Source organism: Phocoena sinus, chromosome 1 (assembly GCF_008692025.1).
Source record: "Phocoena sinus isolate mPhoSin1 chromosome 1, mPhoSin1.pri, whole genome shotgun sequence".
In the NCBI taxonomy this organism is placed as follows: Eukaryota; Metazoa; Chordata; class Mammalia; order Artiodactyla; family Phocoenidae; genus Phocoena; species Phocoena sinus.
Window position 1 is genome coordinate 150,970,395 of NC_045763.1, and position 11,066 is coordinate 150,981,460.

General features: G+C 46.9%; 1 protein-coding gene across 1 annotated transcript; it reads left to right on the plus strand.

The window, feature by feature from the left end:
• The first annotated feature begins 500 nt into the window (after window positions 1-500).
• IL10 (interleukin 10) lies at window positions 501-5,116 on the plus strand. The gene is made up of 5 exons (XM_032639042.1): window positions 501-757; window positions 1,599-1,658; window positions 1,935-2,087; window positions 3,139-3,204; window positions 4,290-5,116. The coding sequence occupies exons 1-5, from the start codon at window positions 593-595 to the stop codon at window positions 4,380-4,382; spliced, it is 537 nt and encodes a 178-aa protein (XP_032494933.1). The 5' UTR covers window positions 501-592; the 3' UTR covers window positions 4,383-5,116.
• Window positions 5,117-11,066: the final 5,950 nt, after the last annotated feature.

The following is an 11,066-nucleotide window of genomic DNA, read 5'->3' on the forward strand; positions in this document are numbered from 1 at the left end:
TGTTTTCATTTGGGGAAGATGAGGTCTGGAGTGCTGAGGTGACTTCCCAATCCAGTAAGGAGAAGCCTTGAGTATCAACCCAGGTTGGGGAGGGGGACCCAGTTATTTCTCAATCCCAGTGTATTCTGGAATGGCCAATTTGTCCACGTCACTGTGACCTAGGAACACGTGAATGGAACCCACAACTGTGGGTCCCTGCGCACAGAACAGCTGTTCACCCCAGGAAAACAACTTTTTTTTTTTTTATTAAGAGAAGCTGAAAAATTATTTTAAAAGGGAGAGAGAGGTAGCTCCTCCTAAAAATAACCATATGCAGAAGTTCATTTTTCAACCATCTCTTTTGCTTACGATGCAAAATTAAAACCTTTGAGTAAGAGTTTCAACGAATACAAAGTTGGAGAGGTCTAGGGAAGGGAGGAGCTTTAATCAGAAGACACTTTTGCCAGGAAATCTGTGACACTGTGGCTTTTATGAATGGCGAGGCCCCACAATATAAAAGGGGGACCCAGTAGGTGAAGGTCTACACAACAGGGGCTTGCTCTTGCAAAACCAAACCACAAGTCTGACTGAACGAAGAAGGCAGAACACCAGCATGCCCAGCTCAGCTCTGCTCTGTTGCTTGATCTTCCTGGCCAGAGTGGCAGCCGGCCAACACCAGGGCACCCAGGCTAAGGACAGCTGCATCCACTTCCCAGACAGCCTGCCCCACATGCTGCGGGAGCTCCGAGCTGCCTTCAGCAGCGTGAAGACTTTCTTTGTGAGTATGATGCTCTCCTGTCCTTCCTTCCTCCCTGGGACTGCCTGACGAGGCGTCCTGTTGGAGCTTATAAAGCCTCCTTTTCATTCACCTCCACCCCCAACACCCATTCCCCGCCAAACTGAAATTCGTAAGAGTCCCTGGTCAAGCTGCGGGTTCAGTGAGTCAATCTAATCCCTGGTGCTGCCGTAAATTGTGCAGGAAAAAGCTCCCTTCAGAAAGGTATCTCTCCTATCTCTCCTATGCTCGGAAATTTGTATAAGAATTCTCTGGAGCTCAATACTTCATGGGCTGGGAGAGATCACGAAGGGTCTGACTGGAGGTGAAGATGTTCCCCATACCCTGTGGCAGGGAAACATAAGTTTCCTCAGCTTAGAGGGCTTCCAGAACCTGAAAGACTGATGGTTTGGGGTAGCACCATACAGGGGGGAAACCTGCATTAGGAGATGCTTCCCGCTCGCGGAGAACTTTCAGTGCTGCAGCTGGATGTCGGCAGCGGGTAGACAGAAAAGCAAAGGGCTGCAAAGGGTTGGTATGGGGACCCTTGCACATGTGACACAGTTTTGCAGAAAGTCCAGGACCCAGGCAAGCTTCTGCCTTGCCTTCAAAATCAGCCAGATTTTTTTTAAAAGAACTTGATCCCAAGGGGAAGGACTTGATTTAACTAAGAGTTCCAGCACCGTTGCATGTCCTGTTTTTGAAAGCTCTCTTTTCCATTTTGGGGCCAGGTCTGCATTGATTAAAAATCAAAAACTCTATAAATAAAAGGGCATGAGAAAAGCAGTCAATTTCAGTTATTTCCCCAAACCTTGGGTTCATTCTCCTTGTGTTCTTCTTGCAGCAAATGAATGACCAGCTGGACAACTCGTTGTTGAGCCAGTCTCTGCTGGAGGACTTTAAGGTGAGGGCTGGGCGGGGACGGGGGTGCGGTGTGCAGCGTGACTAAGGGCGTCTCTGCTTCTCGCCTGCAAGGAGCTGGGGTCCACTTCCCTCACTTTGAAAAGGAGAAGTGGGAAGATCTTAACTCAGCACATAGTCAGTAGCTGGAGGGGGTCTGTCACTAGGGCTCGGTCCTGGGGGGAGATGGCCACTTAAGAAGGTCCCCGGGGACAAAGCCGTCCTCTCAAGCAGTAGCTCTTCCTCCCGGGTCACCACCCATCCTGGTTTCCGCCCTTAGGGTTACCTGGGTTGCCAAGCCTTGTCGGAGATGATCCAGTTTTACCTGGAGGAGGTGATGCCGCAGGCTGAGGACCATGGCCCCAACATCAAAGAGCACGTGAACTCCCTGGGGGAGAAGCTGAAGACCCTCAGGCTGCGGCTGAGGCGCTGTGTGAGTAGCAGGCCAGCTCTTTCCCTTGCAGGCGGCTCTCTCTCCTCTGGGCTTTTCCCGAAACATCCTGCCCAAACCCGGTTCCCACCCGGAGACACAAAGACACAGGCTGGCAGGCGCCTTCTCCCTCCGGCCAGGCACTGAAAGCCGCATCACTTGCTCATTTCTCTCTGAGCAGAGGGTGGGGTGGCCGCTAGGCATTTACATGTGAAGGTTTGCAATAGCTTTCCTGTTATTTGTGAGTCATTTGTGGGTTATTAGTTAGCTATTCCCCTCTCTCTACATGAAAGGGGCCCAGAGCTTCAGTCAGGGCTCCCTCGTCCCTGGGCACCTAGGACCTGGGCCCCGCAGGAGGGGCCAGAGGTAAGGGTCCCGGGGGAGGAAACTCCATTCCCCACGTCTTCTTAACCTTTTGAGAGCAGAGCTTCAAGTGGAGCCCAACTGACTGACAGGATTCTCCCTGGCATTTTAGAGGGACCAGGGGGCTATTCGGCCCCAAGCTAGTGTCTGTGAATAATCCCCCAGGATCATTTATTTCTACAACTGAATGATGTCCTCACCACTGGCTTCCTTTGTTCCCTCACTGATGTTGAGAAATCATTTGGGCTGTAATTGTAGAAGAGGACCATGCAACGGGTTTGGCCTGCAGGGCTGAGACTGTGTCTCTGCTCCTCGGAGACTTAGAAATGGTCCTCGTGGCTGGGGCTGATGGAGAGGGACAGGACAAAAGCAGGAAAAGGACAGAAGGACTGGCTCAGGCTCTGGTCGACACTGGGACGTGCCAGGGGAGGAAACTGCAAGACCTGGGTGTTTGACGCAGCCTTGTAAGCAGCTGGGAGCAGCTCCTAGGGAAACACAAGTAATCTCCCTGGGCTGTGTTTTCTTCTCTGTCTGGTGGGGAAGGACGAGGTAGGCTCGTCCTCACAGGAGCTGTGGAGAGTAGGCGTCCAAGATGAGTCTGGCCCGTCGCTGCTCCCGGGTTGTCCCCCATGCACAATGGACCCAGGACCCGGGCGCCAGTGTTGTTCACACTTTCTCTTTCCTTCCACAGCATCGATTTCTGCCCTGTGAAAACAAGAGCAAAGCGGTGGAGCAGGTGAAGAGTGTCTTCAATAAGGTGAGCCTGGGATGCTGGCAAGGGAGGGTCTGGGGGCCATGACCTCTGCCCACTCCCGAGAGGCAGAGGTTGGCCGGTGCTCAGCAGGCCCTGAACTTCGCTCGGAGGGAGTGTGGGAACCCGACAAATGGTGTGACCCTCCTCAGCCAGTGAGGAGCTGCCATCTCAGTTCTGTTTGTTTTCTGTGAAGTGTTTTGGGGGGTTTCTAAATGACTGCTCCCTGCCTTTGCAGGCCTGCGGGTTGGGCTGGCCAGCCAGCTGTGAACACAGTGAGCTGGGTGCTGGGAGAGTGACAGAGGAAACAGAAAGTAGCTTGTTGGGAATCAAGTCTGAAGCCACACGTGCAGGAAGCTGACACGTGAACGTGCACTTACAAACACACCCAGGGGTGCAGCCTGAACTCCCCCAAACTCAGAGCAGGAAGCAGAGCTCTCCCTTATGTGGACTTGGTTCCCTTCTCTTTCCATCTTCCAGTCACACCTCCCAAGGTGCCTGAGAAAGTCAGCTCTCAAACCAAGTGGGGTTTCACTCTTTCAACTGTCCATGAATTCTTCTACCACATTTCCCAGAAGCCATGGAGCCTATGTCCTCTTCATGGGCTGGAGACAGACACTGGGCAGGGTTCCAACATCAGGGGGCATGAATCCCCCGACAGTAGGCCAGAGCAACAGGGCTGGACCTCCTCAATCCATGGGTGGGGGAACATAAACACAAAATAGGCTCCCTTCTCTCCTTCTCTCAATGTCTTGCTTTCAAAGTGGTTCCCCTAATGTCTTTTCATCAAATTTTGAATAAGCATCATGTGAGTACATGACCTTTAAAATTGTTGAAAAGGCACCATTTGAAAGACTGTGCTTTGCAAAAGTGAATGTTCCTCTTGCTGCCTATTGGCCATGGTCCAGGCCAATGCACAGCCTTTCCTGACAGCAGGGCATATCCTCAGGTCCCCAGGGTCTGTCCTTCATCCCCCAACACAAGGGAGCTAGTATAGCTTCTGGGTCCCAGGGTCATGACCATCCAAGCGGAGAACCCACTTACTTGCTCAGATGGGGTTTTCACTAAACATTTCTTATCTTCCTACACAGCTCCAAGAGAAGGGTGTCTACAAAGCCATGAGTGAGTTTGACATCTTCATCAACTACATAGAAGCCTACATGACCACAAAGATGAAAAACTGACGCATTCTAGTGAAGAAACCATCCAGGATGGCGACTCTACTAGACCCTAGGACATAAACTGAAGATCTTTGAAATCTGATCCAGGGTTCTGGGAGAGCAGAACCAGCTCCCTGGAAAACCCTATTGTACCTCTCTCCTAGAATATTTATTACCTCTGATACCTCAACTCCCATTTCTATTTATTTACTGAGCTTCTCTGTGAAATATTTAGAAAGAAGCCCAATATTATACATTTTTTCAATATTTATTATTTTCACCTGTGTTTAAGCTGTTTCCATAGAGTGATACCCTATGGTATTCAAGTGTTTTAAGAGAAATTGTAAGTTACATAAGGGGAAAAAAATTGTTCCTTGAGGAGTCAACTGCAGCTTCATTTCCAAGCCTAACCACACTTGACAGCTGTTGGGCTATTTTCCCTGACCTCCCTCTAATTTCTCTTGTCCCTGGGCCTGGGGCTCCCGGAGTGTTACAAAGACTCCTACGCTCGTAAGAAGAGAAACTAGGGAGCGTCTTGACGATTAATATTCCAGTGGCTCTGAGGGATTCCCCTGACCTCATTCCCCAGCCACTTCACTCTTGACAAGCTGTGGCCAGCTTGTTATTTATAATGACCTAAAATTGGTTCTAATAGAACTCAGTCTGAACTAGAAGCAATTCAATTCCTCTGGGAATGTTACATTGTGTGTCTGTCTTCATAGCAGATTTTAATTTTGAATAAATAAATGGGTCTTATTAATATCGTGTTATGGTGTCAGTTGACTTCTGTCTGGCTAAAAATATTCTCTCAAAGTTTCCAAGATAGGAGAGAGTAGATGAATGAATTCTACATTCCAGAGAAAGTAAGCCAGCTACCCTCTCCCAGAAAACCGGAAACCTCCAAATCTGATCAGGGAAAAGCTGTTACCCCTTCAAAAGCCAATAGGCAAAGACCACCATATTCTTCCCCTAAACTCAGTCCTTTAAAGAATCATCCTTCATGATCATGCTGATTTTCAAGGCTAAGGATGAGATTCTGTACATACCAAAATTAAAAAGCAAGGCAGAGGAAGTTTTTCAGTGTATTTTAGGTTTGGGTGGCTTTTTCTTTGTCTTCTTTTTTGTTATTGTTGTTTGCTCCTTCAAGTTCCAAAGCTCCAGGGATGAATATTAATTTGCCTGTGTTATTGTGAAGATTACGATAAGTGCTGCGTGTCTCCGGACACTAGGAGATGGTCCTAGTGCACACGGTTGGCTGTTATTAGAATTCACACCTAAAATCTTCTACCAAATCCTCCTGGAGCTGAGCAGAGGCAACAGGTTGGACCTAATAGAGTAGAATATAAGCAAATGTCGCCCACTTGATAGGCTACCCAAGGATTAAAGCTGCTGCATTTCTGTTCTCCTCCTTGAGCCACCAGACAAATGTGAGATAGGCTGCTGACTGCGGTCTGTTAGGCGGGGCATGGTGGCTGGGGAAGCCCTACTCAAAGCCCTACGACTTGAGGTGGAGAAGGGAAAGAATGGGCTGAGTAAACACTGATCCCCCCCACACTCTGCCCAGGCAGCCCTGGTCTGGGGAGGGTGGGAGCCGAGTGGCTGTGGTCAGTTTTTCAGTAAGACCTGACTCACTTCGGTTAAAGCAACCATAGGAAGGAAGTGGGAAGGAACAAAGCTGAAATTCTGAGATGAAAGATTAGGGTTAAGAATTGAGGCTAGGAGAAGACAGTGAGAGAGGGAGGAAAGCTCTCTGTACTGAAATGGAGAAGAAGCCATGAGTCCCTCATCCGGGAAGGATTAGGCGGTTAGGGGTCTCTGGCAGGCAATGCACATTGACTTTGGTTTGAGGTTGGCACCTCACGTGAGGAAAGTGGGCAACTGAAACCAATAGACAGAAACTCACATGGAGAAGCTGCATAGCTGACAAGATGCTGACAAAAACTACAATTTCTTGAGCACTTATTTTGAGTGAGTCAGTACTAGGCATGTATGTATCAGTTATACTATATGGTATTTTATTGGTATTTTCTGTAAGAGGGAACTGATGCTCAGAAATGTTGATAGGGCTCGGCCATGTGGGTGATGTGGATAATGGACAAGTGAGAATAGCAGCATAAAACACTTTTCCCTTTTTATCAATTATCTATTGTTGCCCTGCAAATTTAGCAGCTTAAAACCATAAACGTTTATTATCCCACAGTTTCTTTAGGTCAGGAATCTTGGAGCAGCAAGGGTCTCTAATGAGGCTGTAGTCAAAATGACAGCCAGGGGGCTTCCCTGGTGGCGCAGTGGTTGGGGGTCCGCCTGCCGATGCAGGGGGGCGCGGGTTCGTGCCCCGGTCCGGGAGGATCCTATGTGCCGTGGAGCGGCTGGGCCCGTGAGCCATGGCCGCTGAGCCTGCGTGTCCGGAGCCTGTGCTCCGCAACGAGAGAGGCCGCAGCAGTGAGAGGCCCACGTACCGCAAAAAAAAAAAAAAACACACACACACAAAAAAAAAAAAAAAAAAAAAATGACAGCCAGGGCGGCAATCACTTGAAGTCTTGACTGGGACTGGACAATTTATATCCACGATGGCACATTCACATGGCTGTTGGCAGGAGACCTCAGTCCCTCACTGGCCATTAGCAGGTAGCCTCGGCTCCTTACCACATGAGCTTCTCTGCACGGTTTCTTGAGTATCTTCACGACACGGCAGCTGTCTTCCTGAGCCAATGATCTAAGAGACAGGGCAAGGGGGAAGTCATGGTATCTTTTAGACTTAAGCTCAGAAATCTCATACCATCACTTCTGCCACATTCCATTTGTTAGAAGCACATTGGTAAGGATAGCCCATATTCCAGGGGAGAGGAATTAGATTCCACCTTTTGAAGAGAAGAGTATCAAAGAATCTGTGAACATGTTTGAAAACTACTACACCCTTCTAAGAATTTAGAAGAAATAGCTTTGAGCTGGTTGGCACATCAGACTCCTTGATTGGTGAGGGGAAGGGGAAGATTTGGGTAGACATCAGAATGCATGGTGGGTCAGCATCCTGGACACTGCCCTCCTTCAGTTCTCTCTTATAGGCTTAGTCTAATATAGTTACTTCTCCGAGCCTCAGTGTCTCATCTGGAAAACAGGTAAAACTTCTTTCCCTTTTTCCAGTGTTATGGACTGAATGTGTCTCCTCAAAATCCATATGTTAAAGCCCTAACCCCCAGTGTGATGGTATTTGGAGATGGGTCCTTTGGGAGGCACTTAGGATTGGATGAGGTCATAAGGGTGGGGTACTCATGATGGGATTAGTGCCCTTATAAGGAGAGACATAGAGAGCTCACATATGTGTGCTCTCGCTCTCTTTCCCCCCACCTGCCCCTTCCCCCATCCTCCCAAGCACAAAAGGGAGATTGCGTGAGAACACAGTAAGATGTCTGTACCCACCTGCCAAAAGAACAGGCTTCAGAATGAACCCTACCTTGTCAGCACCTTAATCTTGGACTTCCAGTCTCCAGAACTGTGAGAAAATTAATTTCTCTTGTTTAAGACTCTCAGCCTCTGGTATTTTGTTATGGCAGCCTGAGCTGACTGATACGCCAGGTGTCATATAAGAGTCAAATGGAGTGTCAGGTATGAAGGTGTACATGTGTTTTGGATAGGAAGTGTACAGATGAGGTTCGGATGAAGATTTTTTTTCAAATCTTTATTCTCTAAGAAGAGAAACCACCTCCTCCCTTGTCCATCGGTCCCCTCAAGCAGAGTTTGGTTGTCAGTGGAGAAAGAGAATCTCTGTCTGTGGTCCCAGCTGCTGAAGTGAGGAGGGTGGGACCAGTAAGAGGAGCTCCCCTAATCTTTGATGACAGCATGGTTACCCTAACTGACCACTGGCAGAATCAAACAGAGAGAAAGAAAATGAGTTTCTTCCATCCTGGGAGTGAGGCACAATCTGGAAGAAAGGGAATGAGATCAGAGACAAAAAGAAAGAAGAAAGAGGAGGACTGGCCCAGATGGCAGAAGCTGCCCATTCGATGGCATGTTTCCCCTCAAAACACTTCTGTGAGTGGATTTAATTGTGGAATATGGGAACCAGCTCTAGGCCTAGGGTGAATTAGGGAAAATCAGACATAGCACTACAAGGAAATAGGAACTGGAGCATAAGAAACATATACCCAGAATTTAAAATGTCAGGAAGATCTTTGAACTTGCATAAGCTACAGAACCGCCTACAGAATGAACCTGTCAACTCTGTGTCTGAGTGTTTGGTGGGTCCCAGGTAATATGTGTCCCATTATTCAGATCTTTTTTTTTTTAAGAAGCTAGTTTTAAAATTTTTTTATTTATTTATTTAAAGAAGTTAGGTTTTTAAAAATTTATTTATTTTTGTCTGCCTTGGGTCTTCATTGCTGCGCGCAGAGGCTTCTCTAGTTGTGGGGAGCAGGGGCTACACTTCTTTGCGGCTCACGGGCTTCTCATTGCCGTGGCTTCTCTTGCAGAGCACGGGCTCTAGGTGCACGGGCTTCAGTAGTTATGGCACGCGGGTTCTAGAGCGCAGGCTCTGTAGTTGTGGCACACAAGCTTTGTTGCTCTGAGGCATGTGGGATCTTCCCAGATCAGAGATCGAACCCATGTCCCCTACATTGGCAGGCAAATTCTTAACCACTGTGCCACCAGGGAAGTCCCATTCAATACTCTTTTTAAGCATTAACTCGCTTGATGACTTTGGAAATTTTACGTGCCCTCAGTTTCCTCAATAATAAAGTAAGGATCTAGGTCTAGATTAATGGTTTCCAACTGGGGCCATTCACATGGGTTCTTGAAGGCACTCATGGTGAGGGCGAGGATTGTTTTTGAATAAGTTCCAAAATATGAAAAAGCCTAGTAAGAACTGTACATTTGTCACCCTACCTCCCATAAGTCTGTACAGGCTCAAAAAAAAGCACTGCTACATGCTGGGCTGAAGTAATAGCCACTGTGTATGGAAAAACAGGTTACCTCTTGCTGACTGGAAGCTCTACTTGGTAGTCATATATCACATCTTTGATTAACAAGATCAGAAAATGGAATTTTTTCCTTAAAAAAAATTTAACCAGTCAAAATAGCTTAAAATAGACTCAGGAAAATTGCAGTCCCTTGTGATCAAAAGCTTTTAAAACCACTAAGTTTCCCTTCAAGTCCACAGTTCCTAATTCCAGCATCATATTCCTTCAGTCAGCCAGACCCATTCTCACCTGGACCCTCCTCCAGGACATATTCCTGTGTCTACAAGGTCCTGCACTGGGCATTTTCCAAACAGCTTCCCAGTCATCTGCATGTCAGCAGCAGCTCCCCTCTCCAAGCAGCCACAGAGCACTGAGCTTCCAGAAGCTTGACACTCTGGCTGGAGAGGATCTGGGGGAGATAAAAGACCTGAGGGAAAGTAACACAGATTACCTTTTATTCCACAGCACAGGGATGAGGTGTACAGGCTCTGGAATCTGTCAAACCTTGGCTCCAAGCTACATGACCTTGAGATATCACCTGCTTCTGCTATTCTCTATAATACAGAGAGTAATCATTCTTCCAAGGTATTGTTGCCATAAGAAATAAAGGCATAAATACACATAAAGCACAGAGTAAAATATTAAAGCAGTTATTCCTTAGACATTTGGAAAAAATGCTCAAGAGGGACCAGATGGTAAGATCAGTGCTAACACCATAAAAAAATAGCTGGACACAACTTGTGTGCCAGTCACTAGACTTGGACTTTCATGATAACACCTTCTGCTTCCTTACTCACCATTTCTAAGTGGAAAGCAAAAAATGGACCATCTCCGCACTTGAGAGGGAAAAAGGGAATGATTTTTCTTGAGTGCCTGAAGTTGGTCTCAGAAAAACTTTGCTTGATGAATTTTTTAAAAATATACATACCAAAAAAAATATATATATACATATCAATTACAACCCACTGCTTCACATAAATGCCTAATTTCATTCAGAGCAATAATAGTTGAACATAACCTTAAATGTAGATTAGATTAACTGTGTAGGAAGGCTTTATGTGATTACAACACTGAACGCTGTTCCTACATGTTCATTATCCACCATCATTGCTTATGTGCTGACGACCTGAAAAGTGAGACAGTCTACTACCCTTCTTTTCCCCTTACCATTATTCAAGAAAAATATCTTTTTTTCCACGATCAAGAAGCCATTGTATAATAGAGCCTAGAATTTGTCCCATATACAACCCAGAATGTCATGGTCTATTTGAAGACATCTTTCTGGATTACGTAGAGGAGGGGGATATCATTTTCCAAACCGGATCCTGCCATATCTCTCCACCAGGGCTGAGCTAGTAAGCAACATAAATAACTAATCAGTCTCCTTACAGAATAATCTCTACTTGCATATGTCATGAGGAGGAGATTCAAATAAAAACAGAGGCAACCTAGAGCCCGTGCTCTGCAACAAGAGAAGCCACCGCATTGAGAAGCCACGGCCATGAGAAGCCCCGTGCACCACAACGAAGAGTAGCCCCCGCTCGCTGCAACTAGAGAAAGCCCGACGCGCGGCAACGAAGACCCATGCAGCCAAAAATAAATAAATAAAATAATTAATTTTTAAAAAAACAGAGGCAAACTGGCTTCTCCCCTGGACTTTGTCTCAAATCAGAGTCATTATGAGATGTACATTTATTCACTCAGAACCTATTATGCTCTAAGTACTATGTTAACTGCTGAAGAAAAAGCAGTA